The sequence below is a fragment of the Triturus cristatus genome, chromosome 12 (genome assembly GCF_964204655.1).
Source record: "Triturus cristatus chromosome 12, aTriCri1.1, whole genome shotgun sequence".
In the NCBI taxonomy this organism is placed as follows: Eukaryota; Metazoa; Chordata; class Amphibia; order Caudata; family Salamandridae; genus Triturus; species Triturus cristatus.
In genome coordinates this window covers 220,219,524-220,247,104 of record NC_140595.1, presented here as the reverse complement: position 1 = coordinate 220,247,104, position 27,581 = coordinate 220,219,524, and the positions used below count along the sequence as shown (strand labels likewise).

At 49.0% G+C, this 27,581-nt stretch overlaps 1 protein-coding gene across 1 annotated transcript in view; it reads left to right on the top strand.

Annotated features, from left to right (window-relative positions):
* Positions 1-27,581, top strand: part of LOC146775741 (butyrophilin subfamily 1 member A1-like) — a 163,664-nt gene that overhangs the window by 50,017 nt on the left and 86,066 nt on the right. Inside the window, exon 3 of the mRNA XM_085637865.1 lies at positions 20,207-20,563. Within this exon, the coding sequence (XP_085493991.1) occupies positions 20,207-20,563 (357 nt within the window). The remainder of the gene's footprint in view (positions 1-20,206; positions 20,564-27,581) is intronic.

Here is a 27,581-nt window from a genome sequence, read left to right as displayed (position 1 = left end):
CAGCAAAGAGAGGCTGCACCGAAAAGGACTGCACCTGCTGTACCTGGCGGCTAGCGAAGAAAGGGACCCTGCCTGCCATGTCCTGCTCATGGAGAAATCGTCTCCAGACCCCAGTGAAGCCAAGAGAACTCCAAGGGCCAGATGACTAGCCTCCAGTATGGTGCACATGCACACAACAGCTGAAGAAGCCTGCTGGGACAAGTTGGCAGCCCAAAGACTTCATGCAGCGGTGCATGCAACACCGAGAACCAAGACTCAGTGCACAGAGTTGCACCTGAGTTCGCTGAGCCCGGAACTGCTGTCAGAGAGTTGCTGAGATCTTCCAAAGGAAAGTTATCGACCAAGGAAGGATTGACCTGTGACCACGACAACGGGCAACTGGTAGTCCAGTGGTGACTGGATTTCAGCCAGAAAGGAGGGGGCTCCATGGGACTTTGACCCTGCAACCATGACCCCCTCACCATCTTCGTGGACCGAGGAATCCCTGCAGGAAGACCCCCCCTAGACCTCTTAAGTTGTTTGAAAATTTACTTATTTATTGTTGCTTGTCAAATCTATACCTTCGGAACCCTCGGGTGGATCTTTATCATTCTAGTGTCTAAATTCTTATAAAAATACAACCTATTTTTATAATTTGGTGTTTGATTTCTTGAGTGTTGTGTCGATTTCATCTTCAACAGTTTTGGTGCTGTTTAAATGTTTAACAGTTGTTCCTCTGTGTAAGCCTTGCTGTTCAGTGCCAAAGCTACCCAGGATTGAGCTGAGGGTTTGACAGATAAAACCCAAGCGTCCTAAAGGGGTTGGTAAGTGTACTACACAGTGAGGTTGCACTACCACACCATATAATACACCCCATTTCCTCACACTGGTGCCTAGCGGTGGGATCAAGAACTTGTGTTTAGCAGTACCATGCAGTTGTTGAAGTTAAGACTTCTGAGAATCCGAATAGCTGGACACCTAGAAAAGAAGTTCTCAAGTATTTCTCCATGGACTTGTCGAACTCCAAAGTACTTTCTTCAAAGAGTTGCAAAAACTTTCCCAAGGAGTGGTGGAGAATTTGAAAAAGCTTGAAAATGTTGGCAAAGTTTCCTTCAAATTCAAGCTAAGCAGGAAAATGTTTTCCACACATTTGTGAACTAGATCAGGAGCCACTTTTTGCCACAGGAGACATGGAGCTCGACTTGGCAAATCAGCTATCACACAAAAGGGACGATCTCAGGACATTTTCTGCAGGAAGGAAAATCATCATAGGAACCAAAGCCAAGAAACCTGCTTCTATTAAGGCCTTGAGAGCCTGGGGGAAGCCCACAGTGTACCTCCACACCTGAGGAAGGAATTACCCCAAGGTAGTAGGCATGAAGAGGAGGTGGAGGAGAATCACAACATGTTGAGTGGAGCCAGTGGGTGAGGCAGGAGCCTACCCCCCTTAAAGGGCTCAAGATGGTCCCCAGGGCACACAGACTGGTTGGCTCTGAACACTACCAGAGATTCATACAGGAGAGCATGGCAGCCCTGGACTTGGAGGAAAGGGACCTAGCTCTGGCTTGAAGAAGGCTGGCCCTAGACGAAAAGAGGGCCAGGTTGGGCTTGGAGCCCAGAGAAGATGTTGGCAGCAGATCTGGAGGCGCTGATGGGCCCCTGGTGTAAGGTTGCCCATTGGAGTTGTCCCTAGTTATGCTCCAGGGGATGACATTGACAAGTGGCGGGCCTCGTATGAGTGAGCCCACAAGATGAGGAAGGTGGGGATAGAGCACTGGGGACCACTTCTGTGGGACTTAGTACCAGGGGTTGGTAGAAATAGGCTATTCACTCCAGTAAAGGAGGTAGCAAATCTTACACCCACATGAAGGTAGCTCTTTTTGAACTTTTTGGGTTAACTCCTGAAGAGTATAGGCTGAAGCTTAGATCTCTTCAGAAAGGTAACACACAGACATGGGTGGACTTCGTTGACACCTCAGTTAAGGCACTAGATGGGTGGATTAAAGGCCACAAAGTGGATACATTTGTAGGGCTCTACAATCTGTTGGTTAAGGAGCACATTTTAACAAATTGTCATTCATAGAAGAGGAACCAGCATCTGGTGGACTCTAAGCTGTCTAACCCCAGGGATCTACGCAAGATAGCTGATTAGTGGGTAAGAACCAAGGTCCCTAAGAAGACCCTGGGTGGTGACCAGAAGAAAGGTGGTCAGGCCCCCTCTCAGGGCAAAAAGGGGGGGCAAAGGAGAATAAGAAGAATAGCCTCAAGGAGTCCCCAAAAACAGCGAAAGTGGGTCTGTCCCGAGCCACCTCACAGTCAAAGGGGAAGGGGTATCAGGTTAAGACGTTTGACCCATTGAAAGCAGAGGATGTGCTTTGACTGTAACCAGCCATGGCATAACAGAGGGAACGCAATGCGCACCAAAAAGGGTCCAAAGGGTTGAGTAGTGTGGGGCTCGGATGGGAAGTTGCCTCTTGAGATCCCAAAGGGTACACTGAGGCCACCTTAATGTCCCTGGGTGGGGAGAACATTGGGTTATATGTACCAGGAGTCAAAGCTGCCGTAGCGTCAACTTTGTGACGTTATGTCAGATTTTTTTTATCGCCATATTTACAAGCTGCTGCTAACCGCAGATAGCGGCAGTTTTCGGACGTAAACGTTCGATTTTCGGATCGCCAGTTCTGTTAGCGGGACTGAACGAAAATGAGATGCAAGGTAGGCGTTCCCAGGCAAAAATAGCCACTAACCCCACTTCACGATATTTACTAGGAATTCCTTGTATGGTGCAAAACCAAAAAAACTGCCTCTAATTCCAGTTAGAGGCAGTTTTTAAGAGCAGAAAATAGATGGTCTTAAAAATGGTGCAAATATTGGGCACTCATTTCAGGTGGTTTTGGTGCTTGACAGCGCTGCAAGTAATGTTGCTGTGCTGCCCTGCGACAAAACTACAGGGCAGGAATGCGCACCATCAATAAGATAGGGCACATTCCTGGGCCCAGGGGTGTAACACAGGCCCCCGCAGCCCCCACGGTTGGGGGGGGGCCCAAACTCCAGGGGGCCCCTCAGCACAGCACTCTAGCTGCAGAGCTCCTGATTGAGCCCAGAGGGGGCCCCTCTACGTGCCTCTCAGGGAGGCCCCATCAAGTTTCGTTACACCAGTGCCTGGGCCTCATTCATGAAAAGTGTTGCATCGCTGCGACAAAACATCGTTGCAACACTTTTCAAAATGCCCTTCTTGCAACACCATGGATTTATTGTACAGCGCTCCATGTCGCAATTCATGACAGATTCGTATGGAACCCTGACGTATCTGTCAGCGCAAAAGTCACGCATTGCTGCAGTTGTGGCACAAGCATGACCCAACTCCAGCAATGCATGGGGCCAGCCTATCCCTGTGACACTGCTTCACCCTTACGCCTGCCATGAGGCTTATGAGTGGGTAAGAACCAGGGTCCCTTAGAAGATCCTGGGTGGTGACCAGAAGAAAGGTGGTCAGGCCCCCTCTCAGGGGAAAGAGGGGGGTAAAGGAGAATAAGAAGAATAGCCTCAAGGAGTGCCCCAAAACAGTCAAAGGGGGTGTTTCTCGAGCCACCTCGCAGTCAGAGGGGAAGGGGTATCAGGTTAAGAAGTTTGACCCATTGAAAGCAGAGGGTGTGCTTTGACTATAACCAACCATGGCATAAAAGAGGGAATGCAATGCGCACCAAAAAGGGTCCAAAGGGTTGAGTAGTGTGGGGATTGGATGGGAAGTTGCCTCTAGAGATCCCAAAGGGTACACAGAGGCCACTTTAGTGTCCCTGGGTGGAGAGAACATAGGGGCATATGTACAAGGAGTTAACTCTGTCAACTTTTTGACGTCACGTCAGCTTTTTTTTATCGTCATATTTACAAGTTGCTGCTAACCGCAGTTACCGGCAGTTTTCCGGCATTAACCTTCGATTTTCGGATCGCCAGTTCTGTTAGCGGGACTTAACGGAAATGAGATGCAAGGTAGTCGTTCCCGGGCAAAAATAGCCGCTAACCACACTTTGCGATATTTACAAGGAATTCCTTGTATGGTGCAAAACCAAAAAAACTGCCTCTAACTCCAGTTAGAGGCAGCTTTTTAAGACCAGAAAATAGATGGTCATACAAATGGTGCAAACACTTGGGGCCTCATTTCAGAAGGTTTTGGTGCTTGACAGCGCTGCAAGGAATGTTGCTGTGCTGCCCTGCGACAAAACTACAGGGCAGGAATGCGCACCATCAATAAGATAGGGCGCATTCCTGGGCTTCATTCATGAAAAGGGTTGCATCGCTGCGACAAAACAGCGTTGCAACACTTTTCAAAACGCCCTTCTTGCGACACCATGGATGCACTGTATTTACTGTGCAGTGGTCCATGTTGCAATTAATGACAGATACGATTGGAATCCTGACGTATCTGTCAGCGCAAAAGTCACGCATTGCTGCAGTTGTGGCACAAGCATGACGCAACTCCAGCAATGCATGGGGCCAGCCTATCCCTGTGGCACTGCATCACCCTTATGCCTGCCAGGAGGCAGGCATAAGCTACTGACTCAGTGGCGTCCTACAATTGTTGGGTTTCACTGCCCCACTCCTATGAGGCTTTGTCTCGTGGGAACGCCCACCCTGCATACATCATACCTGATGCAGGTATAATGTGGCACAGGGCTTCACAAGGTCACGCATATGCCCCCTGTCTTTTTCCCCTAAGTTGGTGCACAATGGCTGCCATGCGCCAATGCAGCCACCCTTGCACCTTGGTGCACGGCTGACTGTGTTGCGGAGTTGATTGATGTTGTGGCTCCATCTCTTCTCGAGAAGTCTGCAGGTGGGGCTGGACTAGTGGAGGGCGGGAGTGAACCAGTTGGCCTTCTTGGAGTGTTGTTTGCATGGTCTTTTCTTGAGGGATGCCAGGGTGTTGGCGCAGTTGGAGATCCATTGGTGGAGGTTGCGCGCAGCGGTGTTGGCGTCTGTAAGCGTTGGCGGAGTGGTGGTGCTGAGGGAGCTGACGGGAAGTCCTTCGGTGGCCTTGATCCATCCGTGATGGGGGGGGTCAATGATGGCGATGGTGTGCGATGGGAATGGTGAAGGCATGATGTAAACAATGACGGTTGGTACAGAAGAGTCCTGTGGTGTGGCTGTAGTTGAAGTTCCCCCTGGTGGAGAAGATGGGCTTGAACGTGTGTCAGGCTATGTGGGTTGGTGCAGTGACTAGCTGCTTGAGTCCAATGTTGGTGATGTTCCCCAGGAGGGGGGTGGTTTTCTGGTCACTGGGGTTGTCCAGGTGAACTTGAGTTCTCCGAGTAGGATGTAGTTGGTGGATGGGAGAGCCTGGGGTGCGATGAGGTCTACAGTGGTATCAGTGAATGGGGGTTCATGGCCCAGTGGACCTGTAGATGAGGGTGCCACAGAGGATGGTGTTGGTCCAGATCTGGAAGTGGCGGTGTTCCATGGTCACCGTCAGGTCTTTAGAGCGCATAGTCAGTGAGAGTGTGCCTTTTTTAGACAATGACAATCCCTCCTCCTGCCTGCTTGGTGTGGTCCGTGCGGGTGTATTTGTAGCCGTCGTAAATGGTGATGGCAAAGTCCGGAGTAGGGGTTGGTCCAGGTTTCTGTGAAGAAGGCGATGTCTGAAGAGGTGGCGTTGAGGAGGTCCAAGATTTCTGTTGCGTGTTTGTGAAGGGACCGCACGTTGAGGACGATGCAGTTGATCCAGTCGGCTGGACGTCAGGAGGCGCTGGTGTGCTGATGTGGCAGAAGATCCGTTTGCAGTTTTGACAGGCGCAGGGTGCAAGAGAATTCTACAGTGTTGCTAGATGGCAGGGGGTGTGGCGTCCAGGGTTGATGGCGAGGAGAGTGCTGGCGTTGTAGCGGTGGAGTGTCCGAGAGGAAGGGTCCTTGGTGCTGGGCGCGATCTAGGGGCGGACAGATGCAGACGGGCTTGCCTTTGGCGCACCAGTGGTACGCCCGCTGCGCATGGCCGCACAGCGGCTGCCATTATGTAGTGCTGTGGGGGCACTGGACATCTGGGAGGTGCGAAACACTGGAAAGGACCCTGGAGTAGGCAGGGCCCTTACCTCAAGGTCGGGTACCGTGACTTCTGTGCTCCTGCTCTCCCGAGTCTGCTTCCAGGAACAGGAAGCAGGCAGCCAGGCTCCCTCCCCTAAGCCAATAAAAATGCTGCAATGCGGCGCTGTGATTGTTCCTGAGCGCCATGCCAAGGCATTTAGCCAGGGGCTGGAGAGGTGGGCATGTTCTCCATGCAGGCTGTAATGCAGCCTTCATTGCGAACAGGTATGTGCGCATGACTGCTTTAGGCGGCCTGAGAGGGCCCACCAAACAGTCATTGCACACTTGAGTGGGCATACCAATCCACCCCAGCCCTGCTCCATGGGTAGAGCAGCCCCACCCACCCTACCGTCCGCTAAGGAAACATAGCAGGAGTACAACAGAAAGTTATCATCATGTTATGTTTCCTCTTCTTGCACTGCTTGAAAGCAGTGGGGCGACACTCTTCCGCCATAGCGGATGAGCCGCCACTGGGGGTGTGTCACCCACAGGTGCTAGGCCTGAGCCCCCCTTGATCCCCGGACCTCCTCCGCTATGCGTCCCACTTTCTCTTCACCTGGACATTGACACCATGGCGCTATCTGCTGCACTCTCTCCAAATCTGTGACTCAGCCAGCAGGAGTCTCAGCCAGGCGCGATTTCACAAGCCAGGGTACACCAGTCGCCGCTAAGTCCGCTGGCGAACCTCCTGATGCAGGTGATGCAACAGGGCCCCCTTAGACGTGAAGTTGCAGTGCTCCCGCCACACAAGTTTGGCACACTCTGGGGCCTCGCCCTCCACAGTGTCTGGCCAGCACAACATCCTCTGACCTGTGATGCAGAGAGGAGCAGCTCACCATTGGTAATCTCCTCCGTGCACCCCGGTGTAGTGGTGGTGCGTGGTATGTGATGCAGACCTCCCTACGTTGGTGTGCAGGAGCGCCTTTACCGGACACAGCTCCAAGGGGCACCAGGCAGTCTTCTCACACGGGTCAGCAACGTGTCTCCATGCGACCTAGCAGACTTCACCACCAGGTAAGGCCGATCGCCAGCTCCTCAATGTCTATCACCACGGCCCAGCAACTCCACAGTACCTTCGCATCCCACTCCGAGGCCCAGACGCAGGCTCTCCAAGGCCTCCGGGCCCCGGGGACTGTCCTCGCTTTCAAGGTTTTGGATGCCATGGTGTTGCAAGGAGTGCGCAATGATAAGTGATGCATCACTGGTTTTGCCCAGCCTCTTTTCATGATCGTAACCCTGGATTTCCTCTTGCCTGGGGCCTCTGGCCGGTCATCCTGGCTGTTGAGAGGCTTGGGGGGGTTGGTGATCTCTGCTGCACTTGGCCCTGGCTGCTCCAATCTGCATTCCATTGGTTTTGTTTCCTAGTTTTCATTGGTGGTGCTCTTATAGGCTATTTTTGCCTCTAGAGGAAAAAAAAGTCACGCTGGGCTGACTAACGCGAGTTTTTTACCTGCAAATTTTCCTTTCATCAGTTTTCTCCCGCTAACGCCAAATTTTGTAACGCCTTCACGTTAGTGTTAACAGCAGTTTTCACTGCGGCTATCTGAAACTATTGTCATGTAGTAACGTATTGTAAATACATCGCTAACAGGGCAAGCGTTTTTGGTGATAGGCCGTGTTAAGAAAACTGCCACTAACTAACGTTAGCGTTAGTTAGCGGCAGTTCTTGTACATATCCCCCATTGAGCTTTTGGCCCACTGGCCTCCTAGCATGGAGAAGTATGGGTAGTGGCCAAAAATGGAGGTGAAGGCTCTGGGGAATACAAGAACCAGTATAACCATAGTTATGGCTAAACTGTTTTCCCCAGACCAGAACCTACCTGAAGAGGTGCACAGGATTGTCAATGCTGACAATGTCACATCCCATGGCTGTGGTTGACTTTGAGTGGGGAGACGTTACTTGCTTAAAGAAAGGTAGCTTCCCAGTGGAGTGTTTCCCAGTGGAGTGTTGACTGAGCAATGACTTGGGAAAGTCGGCTTGGGCAGAAGTAGAAAGGAGGACCCATGAAGCCATGCTGGGCCTCCCTGAATAGGTGTATGTCACAACCTAAGCTCAGAAGGCCCTGGGAGAGAGGCAAGGGATCCTGGAGCCTTAAACTATGGACCAGGTCCCTAAATCCAAGAGGAGGGGCAGAAAGGCTGGCAGCCCTGCCACCAAAAGTCCACTGGACCAAAAAAAGCCCATCCCTGCGGTGGATGACCTGATGCCTGAAGGGGAGCTGACTCGTGGAAACCTGTCAGATCTGGCAGAACTCCAGGGAGCAAGGGGTCCCTCTAGGGAGAACCTGAGCAATGGACAAAGGATCTGTCCCACTCTAGAAGGTCGGTGACAGGTAGATGCCAAACAGGCCCAAGGGGATACTGATGGTACCCATAATGTATACTGGGAAGAGGGGCTCCTGGACAGTGAGCCAGGGGACCTGAAACCCCAGGGGAATCCAAGCAGGAGACTAGTAGTCCCTCCACAGTACAGAGATTTTCTCCTAAACCTGGCCCAGTATATCCACATGGCAGGACACCTGGGGCAGACCAAGACCTGGGAAAGGCTGGTCAACCACTTACACTGACCCCAGATGACTGAGAAGGTCAAGGAGTTTTTCCGCTCCTGTGTGACCTGCCAAGTCAGTGGCAAGACAGAAGGCAAGCTAATGGCACCCCTCATTTTACTAACATTGGTGGGGACACCCTTTGAGAGGGTAGGGATATATATTGTTGCCCCCTAGACCCACCACAGCTCAGGTAACAGGTTCATCCTATTGGTAGTAAACCATGCCACTAGATATCATGAAGCTATTCCACTTAGGACTGTTACTGCAACTGCAGTGGCTAGAGTCCTCCCTGTAATCTTCACCAGGGTTGGGTTCCCTAAGGAGGATATTTTAGATAGGGGCATGAATGTCATGCTCCCCTCTCCAAAGGCAATTTAAAGAATGTGGGGCAACTTATAAGTTCACCACCCCATATTATTCCCAAGGCAATGGTTTAGTTGAGAGAATCAACAAAACCATAAAAGGCTTGATCATGGGTTTGCCTGAAAAACTCAGAAGGAGGTGGGACATTCTCCTCCCATGCCTATTGTTTGCAGAGAGGGAGGTACCTCAAAAAGAAGATGGCCTCAGTCCCTTTGAGCTTCTACATGTATACCTTTTGTGAGATCCACTCATCTAGTTTAAGGAAGGGTGGGAGAGACCCCTGAAAGAACCTGAGCAGGACATAGTGGACTATGTGCTTGGCTTTTGCTCCAGAATGGCTGAGTACATGAAGAAGGCAAGCACACATTTGGTGCCCAGTGAGGAGCTTGTCAAGCACTGGTACGACCAAAAGTCCTCCATGGTAGAATACCTGCCAGGACAATTGGTGTGGGTCTTAGAACCTGTAGCATCCAGGGCATTACCATACAAGTGGACTGGGCTCTATCCCATCTTAGAAAAGAAGGGAGAAGGCACCTATTTGTTGGACTTGGGTACTCCCAGGAACCCTCACAGAGTGATTGACGCGAGCATGCTCAAACTACACTGAGAAAGGGGCAGACATCGCCATATTGATGCTCATAGATGGGGGAAAGGAAGACCAGACCTCCTACAGTCTACAGTTATATGACCCCATTCCAGTCGACTGGTCCGACCAAATGCAGATCCCATTTTCCCTGTCCGGCTCTTATACCAAAACTTCCAGGCAACGCAAGAAAGAGAAATTATGGTTCATGGACACATTCAGCCTTGACACACAAGCCAGGGCCAGCATAGCACTTCCTACCCTAATTTTGATTACACCCCACATTGATATTAATGAGGCCACTTACAAATACAACTCCTGCATGGAATCTCTTATCGACAAATGTGCATCCCTCAAGGGCAAATCATCCAGACCAAAACCCTGTAGTCATTGTTTCTCAAAATAACTTTACAAAGAAAGAAAGCTTATCGGAAAGTGTGAAAGTGAACGGAGACTGGCACCCTCTCACCTGAGTGTTAATAAGCTTCGCATAGCGCGAAAACAATACAAAGACCAAATCCTCACAACCAAATCCTCTCATATCAGATCACTTGTAAATTCTGCAAAGAACAGACCAAAGAGCATGTTCGAGGTGCTAGCACAAACTACTAAGCCCTCCACCACTTCAGCTCTTGAGTCATCAGTGGTCCACTGCAACAACTTTGCAGATTTGTGGATTTATTTGATAGAAACTGAGATGCTACCATGCAAGGCGCTTCATTTATGGTCATGTTTCTCCGCAATTTCCGAATGAGACCTACAGCGAACAATCTCCAAAGTGAAACCCTCGAACCACCTTCAGGAAACCATTCCAGGTTCTATTTGCGAATCTCTTGCCACACACCTATTCCCCCTATGGAACAACATGGTCAACTCCTCTCTTCAACAGGGCCTATTACCAGAATAACTAAAAGTGGGTCAAGTCTCACCTCTCTTGGAAAAACAATCGCTCGACCCATAGAACATGAACAACTACCGCCCAGTCTCCACACTTCAATTTTTAGGCAAAGTCATTGAAAGTTGCATAGCGTCCCAACTGCCTTCACACATTTGAACAAACAGCCTCCTAGACACTCTCCAATCAGGCTTCCACCAGGGCCACAGCACAGAAACTGCAATCCTCCAAATAGTTGATGACTTCCTTAGAATCCTCGACTCTGTTAACTCCTGCCTCCTGGTCCTCCTGGACTTGTCCGCTGCATACGACACTGTCAACAATCTGGACCTCCTTCACACACTTGATAAACGCATGGGATGTGGAGGCGCAGTCCTCATCTTGTTCTCCTCTTACAAAACCAACCATTCCCAAATTGTGAAATGGGCAACTCGTTCTCTAGACCAGTCAATGTACATCAAGAAGTCCCTCAAGGCTCAATTCTCTCCTCAACCCTCTATAACCTCTACCTAGAACCTCTATGTCTGATTCTTAGAAACTCTGGCATTCTATTTCACCTCTACACTGACAACACTCAAATGTACATGAAAATCTCTTCCCCTGAAGACCTTGCCCACCTTTCAATCACTCTCATAGAGATCCAAAACTGGATGTCTAACCATTCTCTAACACTCAACCCAACTAAAACAGAATTTCTTTAAATCTCACATCCGAAAGCAAAAACCTTGGAATGGGAATTGATGGCCAACTTTCCCATCCTGAATGCTACTCTGCCATTTTCCAGAGTGCTAGATTACTTGGTATCACCCTTGACAATCACGTAAAGGGTGACAGCCACATCAAAGCAATGGACAAAAATGCAAGACACCAACTCAGGCAGCTTTGGGGCATCAAACAATTGATGCTGGAACAAGACCTCAAAACAGTGGTGCAGTCTCTCAATCTCTCCAGACTAGATCACGGAATTGCCCTTCTCTCAGGCATTCCCAGAGTTCACCTAGGCCGACTGAGAGCAACACCGCATGCAGCACCATGCTTCGTTTTAGGTCTCAAGTAATCTGACCGTATTTCTCCTGCCCTGCTAACCCTCTAATGGCTTACCATTGAAGCGCGGGCCCTATTCAAAACTGCCTACATTACCCGCAGAGTGCTGCACTACTCTTCACCCTCCTACCTAAACGAGGAACTGAAACTCTGCGGCAAGTAGGGGTGCAAAAAATGCCCAACCCCTGCTCCTAGAACCCCCCCACCTTAGGTTGAGAATGGTCCATGAGCCAGTCATTCTCACTCACTCAATAGTTCTTTATTCGATGGTTAAAAATCATCATAAAAGAATACACATGTATACAGTTAAAACAGTATTAAATCAATATACAGAACATTGAATGAATCTATGTACATACAAATAATTCATTGTTCACATATAATCCTCATGGATAGCTTCCTGAGACTAACAGTTTAGAAAATCTACAGTATTCATAATTAATACTGGCCTCTAGATACTCTGAGTCTGAGTGCAAATTTCAAGAAACTTATCACCGCACATAGTATTAACGGGTCGCTAGCCCTTTGTAAAAAGGTCAATGCCTCCATGGCTCGAGTGAATCTTGCCTTTTTCAAAATGTCTTTTAAAAATCTGCGTCTTGGGATGGTATAAATGGGGCATAAAAGTACAAAAGGAAGGGTGTCCTGCGGAGACTTATTGTCGCAGCCGCAGGCGCCCTTCTGCTCAATTGATTTACTAAAACCTGCTGGTTCAGCTAATAAATAAGGTAAAAAATTGAGCCTAAAACGTGACATTAAAAACCTCTCTTGAGCATTATAGAGGACACAAAGGTACGGTTCCATCCCGACAGTAGTTTCAAGCCTACTATAGGTGCTCACAGTGGGTTTACTCCCTTCTAGTGTACTCCTGGCCGATACTCTTGATTCCAGGAAAATTCTCTTTAATTTAGGCTTGTCCTGAGCATTGATCAATAAGGGATTTAAGTACAGCTCTTGGTGACCCATATTTTCTAAGGTAGTCTTAACATAATTGATCCATGGAATTTTCAGATGTTTATCTCTGCCCAGGCAATCTTGTATGATCAGCCTGCTCAGTGCAGCATCAGGGTTCGACCATATTTTAAGCCAGGCCAAAATTGGTCTAAGCTTAATCAGATCCTCTAAGTAGGGTCTTCCAAGTTCTTTATGGGCAATAATAGCTGGTGTGCAGTTGGGGACTTTCAATATTGAGCTAAATATTTTGTTTTCTTCCCTTTGCAAACCGTCCAAATTTATAAATCCCCATACTTCTGAGCCGTACATAGTTTTTGGGCAACACATTGAGCCGTACAGGTTCATTGTTTGTTCTGGACACCAGCGGCCGACTTTCCTCCCGTAACCAGAAATTGCACCAAAGGATGCCACCAATTTTCCACACCTTTCTTGCACAAGAGATGTGAATTTTAAAGACTCATCAAAAAGCACCCCTAAATAAGAGAATGTTTGCACCCTTTCAAGTGTGTGGATGCCAATTCTGTAGGTGAAACCAGTCCGTGGCTTGTGGCCTGCTGTCATTACATATGATTTTTTTAAATTGACGGACAGGTCTATTGCCTCCATAAATTTGACGAACCCATCAATGAGAATCTGCAAACTTTTCGGGGTCCGTGCCAGGAGCACCGCATCGTCTGCGTACAACAGCACTGGGATGTTACGTGTCCCTACCCTTGGGCAATCTACATTTAAATTATTAAGTGATTGTTCCAAGTTATTAATATACAGCGAAAACAAAAAAGGGGCTAATATACATCCCTGCCTCACCCCGCTTGTGCAGCTAAAGGATTCTGTCAATCCCCCGTCTTTGTTATACCGTACCCGTGCGGAGGTTTCTCTGTGCAATTCCCTCAATATGTGGATTATCCCAGGGTCGATTCCGAGTTGGTTCATCATTACATATAGCTTATTCCTATTGACATGGTCAAACGCAGCGGCCAAGTCCATGAACCCCAAATACATAGCTTCATTGCTGGTTTTGGTGTACTTTGCTATCAGCATGTATAGGTTCAGGCATTGGTCGCTGGTAGACCTGCCGGTCCGAAAACCGTACTGGGCATCTGAAATGATATTTTTGTCCTCGGCCCACTCGGTCAATCGGTTCAGGATTACTCTTCCCATGATTTTGGCAGTGACATCTATCAGGGAAATGGGACGGTAACATTGGGGGTCATCTTTGTTGCCTTTTTTAAAAACAGGTACTATGATGGCCGTTGACCAAGACCGTGGCAGACCGACCATTATAGTTGCGTTTAATACTCGAGTTATAATGGGGGCCCATAGATCCACCTGGCTCAGGAACAGGTCTGGGGGGATCCCGTCTGGGCCCGGGGCTTTGTTTTTAGTGAGACCCTCGATGCCCATTCTAATCTCTTCCAGGGAGAATACCACCCGATTGCACGCTAAATTCATCCCCCTCTCCTTTATTGAATCCTCCTCCCCATGGTTATACAGGCCCTCAAAATGAGCAATCCACTGTTCTGGAAGAATGTTTGATGCGACCTCAGGGGCGTTGTTATCTTGAAAACAAGGGGAGTTTATTAGTCTCCAAAATTCTGTGATATCCCTATTTTCAGAGGCCTCCCTCAGGGCTGCCCATGCTTCCCCCTGCAGTGTAACTTTCCATCTTTTTAACTCCTTTCTATATGTTGACCTACATATTTTGACTTCTGCTTGGTCCCTTGGTATACCGCTAAGGGCCATTTTTAGGTTCTTCAATGCACGTGTACAACCATTGTCAAACCATTTCGGTGAGTTAAAATAAGTTTTCTTGGGGGCCTTAACCAACAATAACTCATCCACCAGACTCGTTATTTGTCCAAACACTTTTATAAGGCGAGCCCCTGCCACCAAGGGGTCTAGGGACTCATCAATAAGAGACTTGCCTCTTTCCATCAGGGATTTGTAAAATCTAGCCCCGTCTATTTTTGCCCACTTGAGTCTTCTGCCCTGAGCCGTCACACATTCAATAATACCATCCGCAGACTTAATCTTTTGCTTACCCTGGTGCAGGAGCTCCATAACCAAAGGATTATGGTCGCTAAACGGACTCCACTTGATTTCTACTTTAGTGATCCGATTTTTTAGGCCTCTTGAGACAAAGATATAGTCTATGTGGGACGAGCACCCTCTCCCTTTGAAAGTAGGGGGGAGTGTGCCATCCGGTCCCAAAGGCATCATGTCAACTGTGTGCTCGAGGTCATAAGAATGAATCAACTTACCCCATTCAATGCCACTTAGGGTGTGGCTGAAATGGGGACCTTTTTCTATGGGGCATTTTGACCAGTTAGCACTGATCGGAAACAACCCCGGACATAAGTGACAGTTCAAGTCACCCATTACTAGTATCAAAGGGGCCACAGCGCCATGGGCGGGAGCAAGTTCTAGTTTCAGCCTAGCGTCCAGTTCCCTCATAGTGATGAAGTCATTTTCCGGAGGAATGGCGTTATACACATTGAACAAAACGAGACCCAACCCTTTATTACTAAATCTCAGTGCCTGAATGTTCCATGCGAACCAGTCCACCTTAGACCATTTGCCTTCTATGTTTAGATCAATGTATATGATCAATCCACCCTTAGCCCTACCTGAGGGGGTTTTTTGTGCAGGCGTGAAAAAACATTTATAGCCGACCATATGAAGGTGGGTATTATCCAGGGCCCAGGATTCTTGTAGGCAAATTATATGGAAATGGGCCATATACTGTCGCCATTCCTTGTTGTTAAATTTCCCTGCAATACCTGCTATATTCCACGAAATAATTTTCAGGCCCTCTTTCTCAATAGTAACAGGCCCTACCGCTACCATTTCTTGAGTGGTGTTAGCCCACCCCCTTTCCTTCTGGGGGATTGTTTCTGCATATCATTATCCTGGTGTCTTGATTCTGTAGCTATGATTCCTGTCCCTGAGGGTGTTTGTACACAACCCCCAGCGAGAGGGTCTGGGACTCCTGTGGTGTTTGCTAAGATCCTGCACCCACCTCCCCCCGGTAATGACTGCCCATCTTCATTGGTCAAACCATATCGGGGGGAGGTTCCTTCTATCAGGTCTACCTGATCAGGTGTAATCTGTTCCGTGTCAACCAGTACTAGGGATAAGTGTGAATTAAATAGTCAGTCAATCTCCTCTAGTGACCTTAGTGGGGTAAACCTATTTGCCCAACATGGGTGTCTTCCATCCCAGAGGCCTGTCACTTGTCGAGGAAAATTTAGACCTCCATTTAAACCTAAATTTCGTCCCTCCACACCTCTCCCTACATTGTGCTGTCCCTCTTTTAACACCTGCTGCCTCGAATAGAAATAACTAAGTGACAATGGCCTTATACCCGTCATGCGTCCAGGTGGTCCCTGGCTCAGAATATGCTCAACCACCCTCCTGTCCCTAAAATTAGCAATAATGCAGTTTCCCTCGATATTTTTAGGCCCACTCCCTAGCCAATTCACACGTCTAACCAAGAGAATTTCCCCTTCCTGGTTATTGGGTATTGGTCTGTTTTGATTGAGCCAAAAAATGAGTTTATTTTTTAACTCCTGGTGGGATTCTTTCTGGGCCTCTTTTAATGCTGGGACCCCGGCAAAAACAACAACCAGTGGGCACGCCTCGGGGGGAAGATTTATGGTGGGGAATCTCTTGTGCGTTAATGTGGACCTATCCTCGAGGGTGACTGCGTCATTTATAGGGTCAGCAGGGGGTTGAGGCTGTTTATCCGGCTTCTGTTTGCCTGGTCCATTGTTGGTGCACAATCCGCTCTCACTGGAAATGTCTTTACCAGGCGCTTGTCCATGGGGAACCGGTACATCATGAATTTGTGCGGATATTGTTTGTACATTCCTACTATCGCTAAAATTATTCACCCTTAGGATTACTGGGTTAGACTCTAGGATGCTAATGGGATTACTTGGAGCACCTGATGAGCTACCTTTTGTCACACTATTCTTTAATTCACTTAAGATTTTGTCCAGCCTACTTGTCACCGGCTTCAGCTGATTTATAACCAATATTTCTAACTGGGCCTGTAGGTCTGACATAATCTTATTTAACCAGATTGGGGGATCCGCTTGAGAAGGTGTCTGTGTAGCTCGATCAGTCCCAATAAAATTTTTGCTGGGTGGATTGGTGTGGGTGATTACAGTATTTATGTTCTTGCGCTTTTTTTGAGCGCATTTCTTCTTTTTGTGTACAATAACGCGTTTGGTGGGGCCTTGATCCTCCTTGTTACTAGTGGAGATGGGTTGGGCACATGAAATATCCCTCTCGCTAGTTTCTGAGGGGCTAGGGGGTGAGATTAGCACAACCTCCTGCTCTTGATCTTGTGTTGTTAGGAGAGGATCAAAGTCAGGGGTTAAAGACAAGCGCCTCTCAGTGCGCTCAATTTCGCTTGACACGACCCCTAGCGCTCTTTTTAGCATGCGATCAATGGCAGTAGGCTGCATAATAACAGGGAATACAGAGCTACTGTCCTCTTTGTGTGCCAGAGAAGCCTCGGCAATACTACGCTTCGCTCTTGACGAGCGTGTCAGTGTTTTGCCTACCATACTTCCCCCTACTGCAGGTCAATGCCTATGCAACTGTCCTGATTTATTTATTCTCTGGTAGTGCCACATGAATCTGGAACTCCTTACCTCCCTCCCTCCGACTAACAACCTGCATAGCCACCTTCAAAAAGGACCTCAAGCTCCTCCTATTTGACAGACACCTGAGTTAATCACCCTCAGCCATACCTTAGTACTCTCTCCACCAGGATATGAACTACCTTCATTGTGTGACCCCACCATCTTAATTGATGCTTGAACTATATACGACCCTTGACCAACTGCTGCATTTGTCCTGGTTGCAGCTACAGATGCAATTGTCTGAATTTTAATTATTGTAAGTGTAACTTGCTGTACCCTTGTATCCTGCTACTGTTGTAAAGCACTCTGATGCCTTCGGGCCATGTCCGCGCTATATGAAATTGCAAAAATAAAAAAAGTTAATGTGCTCTTGTTCAATATTTTTCATATTAATGAAAACGCCTGCTTCTGCTAAAATTTGAAAGAGGTGACTCCTCCATGAGCATGGCAACCTCGATCTGTGAGGGCTTTCCTTAATGACCACCATAAACAGGGTGCTGCCACCATTACTCGCTGAAGACTTCACTCTATATTCCAGCTGCACTTTAAGTACGAGAGGAGGAAAAATTATACACTGTAGCGATGGAGAATGGCAGTCAACACGAGACGTGCCAACTCCAAATCTCTTCAGTCGAACGCATGCCGCAAGGGCAGCACTAAAGGAGAGAACTTACTACTGTTCTCCAGTCCAGCTTTAAAACAAGCAAGGATGGTGGAGGGGGGGCAAGCAACAACAGAGTAAGGTATCAACTCGGGAGAATCGACAACGGGAGCAGAACAAAAAATAAAAAGTACCTCAGACCGTTCCTAGTGCGAACAGTGGTAGGACCCCCAATAAACAAATGAATTTGTGCTTGGTCCATGCTCCATGAGCACTCACAAAGAGGAACTGCATGTTCTGACCAATGAGGATTAAGGAAATGAGTGAAGAAGAAGCCAACCAGTGGTAAGTAATGGGGGGGCTAGAATCTACTTTTTAGATTTGTTTTTTTAAAGCACAATAGATTGCCACAAGCGACAGCACTCATGGGCTGCCTGCAGGCTCGACCATAAAAGTGCATGGATCCCACAACGTTTTCTTACCCAAAATGCCCTTCAAAACCTTGCCTAAAAATAGTAATCTTCCATGTACTTCTGTGGCGGTAACTTCTGAATCTGCAGACAACCACACAAATACCCAGCGGACCCAGCTTGTCCCATCAAAAATGATACCACACTGGTGTGGCTGGGCTTAGTGCCCGCAACAAGAACAGATCAAACCAGGGGTAATGGGAGTCTTTTGCGAAGCAGACCCCTTTTGATTTTAATAAAATTATATATCTACCTATAGCGGTTTTCAGGCAACCCACTTCATCTATTAGGCTGCTGTTGTGTCATTCATACTTTTATTCCGTCAACTACAGCACACAGCATAGGGAGGTGAAGCAGCACTTCAGCCTTTGGCTAACTCTGATGTGAGTGATGGCCTGCTGCTCTTTCACAAGGAGTATAACCACTCACAAAGTAGCCTCTATAGGTACAGAAACTGCTCTGGCAATGTGTGTTTTTTGAGACAAAAACATTTTGGGGCATATTTACAAGCTGGCGATAAAAAATTATTGCCGCTTTTGCGGCCGTTTTCGGCAGAAAAGCGGCGATAATTTTATCGCCTCATTAGCAAGGCCACGCTAACGCGTGAAACCTTGCTTTAGCGTGGGGATTCCTAACGCCCAGCTTTGCATCTCTAATGAGATGCAAAGTGGGCGTTCCTGACCTAACATGACAGGAGAAATGTCGCTAAGCGACATTTCTCCTATCATCAAGCCCCACGCTATGAAGCATAGTGGCAGGAAAAGTAGCGATAACCCCTGTTATCACTACTTTCCTTACGCCTGCTTCAGGACTGATTTAGCCATGATATCCTATGGAAGGTGGATATCATGGCTAAGTTTGTGAGTCCCTATCAGCAAGCTAACGCCACACTACGTAAGATTATCTGCTGGGTTTCCAGCGATAATCTCACGTTAGGCAGTTAGCGTGAGGATTTTTATCGCTGAGGAGATAAGCGTTGCTAATAGCACGCTATCTCAGCGATAAAAATCCACGTTACCCAGCGATAATTATCCTCACGCTAAGAGCGCTGAGCGATAATTATCACCGGGTGTTGCTGATATGCCCCCTTTTTTTTTAATATTGCTGAGGGCTTAGAAGCTTATACAACAATGGGGCATATTATCAAGGGCATTATCGCCGCTTTAGCGGCACTTTTTGCCGATAAAGCGGCGATAATTTTATCGTCCTATTAGCAAGCCTGCGCTAACATGCGTTAGCGCAAGCTTTCCGGCGTTAGCTGCGGTTTTCTTTCATCACCTTGTATGCCAGCGATATGTATCGTTAATTGCATGCAAGGTAGGCGTTACTTACCTAAATTTCACTGTAAAAATCGCTAACAGCACTTCGCTGTATTATCAAAGATGACCCGCGATACAATAATTCGCGCTAACCCCCGATGTACGCAGGTTTTTAACACCTGCTAAAAACCTGACTAAAGCCTGATCCCCATCAGAAGACCCACAGACATCAAAGAGGAAGGGGCATATTAGCAAGTAAGGGCGATCATTATCGCCCATGCCAAGTATCTCTTTGGTGTCTGTGCGCCGATCGCTGCCGATCTCAAGGTATCGCCTGAAAACCTATCGCCTCTTAGCGGGAGTTATCGCGCCCTTTCCCTGACACTATCGCCTCTCACAGACGTGTTGATAATACGTCGGTAAGAAGCTGAAAATAATCAGGGAAAGGAGGCGATAACAAAACTCCCGATACTTGGCACGGGCGATAATTATCGCCCTTACTTGCTAATATGCCCCAATGTTTTATAAAAAACTATTGCACAAAAAAACAAGCATTGAAAAAACAAAAGGCTGGCAGCCAACGCAGACCGATTGGTTTTTACCAATGCTTGTTTGTAGATGGTGTTCTTTATTTGCAGGGCCAGATCTCAACAGGGGTGTGAAATACAGGGAACCTATCTCTGTTATTTTGTATATGAGCTGTTTATTGTACATACTTCACATGAAGCTGTGTATTCTGTTTTATTTGCTAACCCTGCTCCTCTGTCATGATTACTGTACAGGGACCAGTGATGCCATTGCATCCGACAGCCTCCTGTGTGCCTCGGTCGGTCAAGACATCATGTTGGCATGTTTCCTCTTCCCCCCGATCAGTGCTGAAGACATGCAGGTGACATGGACCCAGGGAGCGGATGAGGACTCTTTTGTGCACTTCTATCGCAATGGCACTGAGTATGAGGAGAAGCAGACGTCGCTGTTCAGGGGCAGGACCAGGATGACCCGGAAGAACATTACCCATGGAAGAGTAGCTCTGACGATACGCAACGTCACTCTTACCGATGCAGGAGAGTACTTCTGCACTTTCACGTCCAACACTGTTCCACTGAAAACCTCAGACAGATTGAAGGTGACTGTGACAGGTTAGTGAGCTTATTGCATAATAAGTATTTTTTTACGTCTCCATAGGTTGGGCAACGCCACATATGTAACTATTGCACCTATGCAGCTTTGCATTTGTTTTTCTGTCGCACTTTTCTTTTGAATCACTTTTTCCAATTCCAAACCAGTAAATTTGGGTTTGGTGTGCAATTTTCACCATGAGACCACCGAGGTTCGAACTCCATTGTGCACCGCAAAGTTCTAGGATTCTTTTGGCTGGTGAAACACCGAAAGTGACCAATACTTTGGGCCTCATTTATAAAAAAATGTTGCGTCACTGGTTAAAAACAGCAATGCAACACTTTTTATTGCGCCCTCTTGGCGACACCAAGGATGCTCCATATTTACAGCGCGGCGCTCCATGGATTGACCAGATAAGTCAGGAATCCTGATGTATCTGGTGCGCAGTAATGGCACATTGCTTGAGTATGCCGCAAAACAGACGCAACTCCAGCAATGTGTCATTACACATGGGCAAGTCCCATATAAAAGTGCCTGCGTCAGTCCTTACGCCTGCTGTGAAGCATGCACGAATTGTATATTAAGAATATAACTGAATAATTGTTTAATCATGTAGATAAGTCACATGAATTGTATTGAATTTACAGAAAATATGCAGTCTGTTTTTACTGTTCATGGAAGCAGCCAATTTGGATTGTCTGTCTTTTATGTTTTGTGCAGTTTATAAGGGGCTTGGTTTCACATGTAAATTGGCTTTTGAAAAAGACCGCCAAGGTCGAAAAGCGTTGACGTTTAAAACAAATCATCTAAACTGAATAATGCGATCCTGGAGTGCGAGTACTTTGTGTTCTGATTAAGAATACGGGGTTTACTCTCATTTTACAATCAGGTCCCGGCACCCGTAGCTCGCACCGATCCCACCTCGGTGGATTAAATCAGCAGTGTCGGGAGGTTTTCGGCTGTATATTAGGAGAAATATGAAACTATGGGGCATATTATCAAGGGCCTATCGCCGCTTTAGCTGCACTTTTTTGCCAGTAAAGCGGCGATAATTTTATCGCCCTATTAGCAAGTTGCAGCTAACGGGCCTTAGCGCAAGTTTTTTGGCGATAGCAGCCCCTTTTTTTATTCTCAAAGCATGTTAGCGATATTTATCGCTAATGACATGCAAAGTAGGCGTTCCCGTGCAAAAAGGCATGCAAACACCACTACTCCATATTATCAAGGGGCTCCTTGAAATTCTGAAGAGCCCAAAAACTGGCTCTAACTGCAGTTAGAGCCAGTTATTTAAGACCAGAAAATAGCTGGTCTTAAAAATGGTGATAAAACTTGGGCCCATAGCTTTGCAGGTTTTGGCGCTGGCCAGCACTGCAAGCAATGTTGCAGCGCTGCCCTGCGACAAAACAACAGTGCAGGAATGCACACAATCAATAAGATCACAGTCATGAAAAGTGTTGCTGCGCTGCGACAAGACAGCTTTGCAACACTTCTCACTACGCCCTTCTTGCGACAGCATGGATGAGCTGTAATCACTGGACGGTTCTCCATGACGCAAATAATGAAAGATACGTCAGGGATCCTGATGTATCTGCCTGCGCTAAAGTCAGCATTGCTGCAGTCGTGTCACAACCATGACGCAACTCCAGCAATGCATGGGGCCAGACTATCCCTGTGGCACTGCCTCACCCTCATGCCTGCCTTTAGGCAGGCGGAAGGTACTGACGCAGTGCTGTTCATGAGGGGTGCCCGAATGTTGGCGCTGTCGGAGATGCATCGGTGGTGGTTGTGCGCTGCGGTGTCATCGTTTGGAAGCATTGGTGGAGTGTTGGTGCGGAGGGAGTTGACGAGATGTTCTTCGCTGGCCTTGATCCAGCTGCGAGGGGGTGCGATGATGGTGGTGGCGTCCGGTGGGCAAGGTGAAGACGTGACGTTACCAATGATGGTCGGTCCAGGAGAGTCCAGTGTTGTGGCTGTAGTTGAAGTACCCACTGGCGGAGGTGACGTGTTTGACCGTGTATCCTGCAATGTGGCTGTTGAGGTGACTTGCTGCTTGCTCTGATGTCGGTGACCTTCCCCAGGAAGGGGTGGTGCTCTGGTCACTGGGGTTGTCCAGGTGGAACTTGAGTTCACCGAGTTGGATGTCGTCGGTGGATGGGAGTCCCTGGGTTGCAATGAGGTCTACAATGGTATTTGAGAATGGGGGGCCGTGGCCCAGGGGGCCTCCACATGAGGGTGCTGCAGAGGATCTTCTTGGGCTGGTCCAGATCTGGGAGTTGACGTGGTCCATGGTCACCCTTGGCACATTAGAGTGTGTTGTCAGTCAGAGTGTGCCTCTGTAGGTGACGGGAATGCCTCCCCCTCCCCCTTGACGGCCGGCTGCTCCTTGCGGGTGATACTGCAGCCGTCAGTGATGGCAAAGGCAATGTCCGGCATTGAACAGAGGTTGGTCCTGCCAGGCGAGGTGGTGTCCAGGGTTGATGGCGTGGAGGGCACTGGCGTCGTAGCGGTGGAGTATCCAAGAGGAATGCTCCTTGGTGCTGAGCGAGGTCCAGGGGCAGACGGATGCAAACGGCATAGCCTATGGGTTGCCTTTGGCACGGGAGAAGACCATTACAATGCAGGCAGTATATCGTTAACAACGCAACTCCGACAACGTGGGTGCCTTAACATCGCATTTGATAACAACGCATTGTGAGGTCAGTAATGGGGTAATTTAAAGTTTCTCAGGTGTGTAAGGGTTTTGGGGTAAAATTTGAAAATGTACGTTTTTCTTGGGGTAAAATATGAAACATGGGGTGTTTGTTGAGGTAAAATATGAAAAATGGGGTGTTTGTTGGGGTAAAATATAAAAAACCGTGTGCAAAATCGGTTGCACAGCGGACGTGTGCCGCTGGCGCCCAGAAGGCGCACCTAAGCCAAGCCCGTCTGGGTCCGTCCGTGAGCTGACCACGACCAGCCCCACTACGCAAGTCCAACAAACAGCACCCCAGGAAAGTCGCCAGGTTCACCAGCGATCTCCAAGAAGCAAGACGCACCTGCAGATGCCTGGAGAAGAACTGGAGAAACACCAAGACACCTGAAATCTACACCACCTACAAGGACGCAATGACGGACTACCACAACCAAATCCTCAAAAACTCCACCAACTACAAGCAACTCTTCAAGGTCATTCATGAATTCACCAACCCACGCAGCAAAGCCACAGACATCACCCCGTCCCAAGACCTCTGCAATAAGCGTGGAACCTACTTCCACCTCAAGATCAAAAAACTCTACAACAACTTCGCCGACCATCCACCAGATGCCACAGCCGGCCCCCGCCCCCGACACACCAGCCAGCCTACCATCGTCACCTGGACGCCAGTCACAACCGAATACACCGCTTCGACCATGAAAGGCATCCACTCGGCCCCCACCGGCCCCTGCCATCCTCACATCTACCATAGCACCGAGATCGCTCTACTAGCCGCCACAGACAACATCTGCACCCTCCTGGACCAAGGCCACTCCGCAGCCCTCATCCTACTCAACCTTTCAGCGGCCTTCAATACCGTCTCCCACCGCACACTAGTCACCAGACTACACGATGCCGGCATACAAGGAACAGCCCTAGACTGGATCCGATCATTCCTCACCAGAAGAAGCCAAAGGATCAGACTGCCACCCTTCCTCTCCAATCCCACGGAAATCACATGCGGAGACCCACAGGGGTCATCTCTGAGCCCAACCATCTTCAACATCTACATGGCCGCCCTCGCCACCATCGTCCGACAACACAGCCTCAACATCGTATCCTACGCTGATGACACCCAGCTCATCCTCTCCTTCACCAAAGACCCCACCACCGCCAGACTCAACTTCCAGAAAGGAATGCATGACGTTGAAGTCTGGATGACCAACAGCAGCCTGTAGCTCAACGCCGAGAAGACAGTTGTCCTCGTCCTTGGAACCACCCCTTCAGCATGGGACAACAACTGGTGTCTGCCACCCTTGGAAGCACACCTACCCCCTCGGACCACGCCAAAAACCTCAGCATCGTACTCGACTCATCCCTCATCATGAACCGACAGGTCTACACCGTCACCTCCAGCTGCTTCACCACCCTCCGCATCCTCCACAAGACCTTCAAATGGAGCCCCCCGTAGTCAAGGAAGACAGTTACCCATGCACTCATCACCAGCAGACTGGACTAATGAAACGCATACTACGCCGGCATTTAGAAGTCCCTACTCCGCAAACTCCAGACATTACAGAACACCACCGCCAGACTCATCCTCGGCATTCCCGGCACGAACACATCAGCCAACACCTATGTAGACTCCACTGGCTCCCCGTGGCGAAAAGAGTCACCTTCAAAATCCTCACTCACGCCGACAATGGCCTACACAATAATGAACCCAAATACCTCAACGGCAGAATCAACTTCCACGTACCCAAAAGAGACATCCGATCTTCCAAACTCGAACTGGCCAAAACCCCACGCATCCACAGAGCCAGAGCAGGTGGCAGATCCTTCTCCCACATTGCATCCAAGACCTGGAAAGAGCTGCCGGCAGACATCAGAGGTGCCCCCTCACTGAACACCTTCAGGAAGACCCTCACGACCTGGCGCTTCGGCTAACAGTTCTGCGCCCCCCAACCCCCTCAGCACCTTGATACCCTCATGGGTGAGTAGCGCGCTTACAATTCCCCTGATTGATTTATTGATTGAGGTATCATCATGTGATGATTGTTCCTCTTCTGCACTGCTTGAGGCGGTGGGGCAATGATCTTCTGCCATAGCAGAAGAGCCGCCACTGGGGGTGTGTCATCTACGTGTGTTAGGCATGAGCGACTCACCCCCCGGCCCTCTTGTGCTACGCGTCCCACCTTCTCCTTACCTGGACATTGACACCGTGGCGCAATCCACTGCACTCTCTCCAAATCTGTGACTCAGCCAGCAGGAGCCTCAGCCAGGTGTGATTTCACTCGGCTGGGTACAGCAGTCGCCGCCTACTACGCTGGTGGACCTCCCGATGCAATTGATGCAGCAGGGTTGCCTTAGCCGTGAAGGCGCAGGGCTCACACCACACAAGTTCACTGTAGCACAGGGGCCTCAGCCTCCACAGCGTACGGCCAGCCCAACCTCATCCGGCCTGTGATGCAGGGAGACGGCACACACCGTTGGTAATCCCCTCTGTGCACCCCGGTGTAGTGGTTTGTAGTATGCGATTCGGACCTCACTACGTTGGTGCGCAGGAGTGCCTCTACCATTAACTGCTCCAAGGGTCGCAAGGCGGTCTTCTCACACAGGTCAGCTACGTGGCTCCATGCGACCTGCCAGACTTCACCACCAGGTACTGGTGATCGTCGTGCACCAATGTCTCCCGCCACGGCTCATCGACTTCACAGCTCCTCCACATACCACTCCAGGCTCCAGACGCAGGTCCAGTGAGGCATCCAGGCTCAAGACGCAGGTCCAGCAAGGCATCCAGGCTCCAGACGCAGGTCTAGGGAGGCATCCAGGCTCAAGATGCAGGTCCAGCGAGGAACCAGGCTCCAGACGCATGTCCAGTGGGGCACCCAGGTTAAAGACGCAGGTCCAGTGGGGCATCCAGGCTCCAGACGCAGATCCAGGGAGGCATCCAGGCTTAAGACGCAGGCAGGCGTAAGGTTTTAACGCATTGGCGTCCTAGTAGTGGCGCAGCGAAATCTCATAGATTTCGCTGCGCCACTCCTACGACCCTTTCTTGCAGGGTTCGCCCACCCTGCATTCATTATACCGGGCGCAGGTATAATGTAGCGCAGGGGTTTACAAAGTGACGCATCTACCTAGATACGTCACTTTATAAATATGGCGCAACATGGCGCATGTTTTACGCCACAGGTGCGTCACAAAAAGTGCAAAGGTGCAAAAGTGGCGCAGGGGCTCATAAATTAGCCCCAAGGTGTTCAGCATTGATAGTTTTGTGACCACGGGGACCCTGGCTGGTCTTGGCGGTGCACCAGCATGCCGCAGCGCAGTTTGGAGACTACTGACTTAAACAATCTTCAACGGCGACTTGCTCTTTCTATGTGTGCTGCAGAATGCAGCACACATAGAAAAGGCAAAAACAAGGAGAATAAAAGTATTTCTCCTCGTTGTGCCTATCTAACACCTGCTATTCAGTGGCGTTAGTTCTTAGCGCTACCTCAGATTTAAAGATCCTTGTAAATCTGGGGCAGTGACAAAAAGCAATGGGTTTTGCGGTGTAATGCCCACAGCAACACCCATTACACACCCCTTTCACGCAGCAATCTGCATGAAAGGGGGTGATATTTACAAAGCGGCGTTAAGCCACGCAAAGTAGCTCAATGCTGCTTTGTAAATATGGAGCAGGGCCTTGGGCTAACGGAACATTGGAAAAAGTGATGCTCCAGTGGCGCAATGCCCTTGTAATTATGACCCATAGGGGCATATTTACAATGAAGTGACGGTGTGCAGCTTTAGCCTTCCTGGCTTAACGCCGCACTCCGCCACTTCAGAAGGGAAACAGCCATTACAACGCGGCTGTTTCCCCGCATGATATCACATTGAATGCGTTACAATGCATGTGATGTAACCACGCGTAGCCATTACTACGCATGCTATTACATCGCATGCGCTTTTACAACGCATGCGATGTTTTGGCGATCCACATCGTTGTGAGGAAACTGAGGCTGTTCCGTTTCCTCACATCGACGTGCACCATGCACCGCCCCTCAGACGCAGGAACCAGGAGAGAGGAACCACGAGGAGAGAGAGGTAAGTGGGATTGGGCTAGGGGTGGGGGGTATTTTTTTAGGGATTAGGATAGTGTTGGGGTCGTGTTGTAATGTTTGTGTAGTGTAGGGTTGTGTTTTAGGATTTAGGGTAGTGTTGGGGGGATTGTGCAGGATAGTGTTTGAGTGTAGGGCCTGGACCGGGGGAAGGGGGAGGGTCGTGCTTGGGGTGGTGGTTTAGGGTTTAGGGTAGTATTGTGGTGTTTGTGTAGTGTAGGGTAGTGTTTTAGGATCTAGGGTAGAGTTGGAGGGTCATGC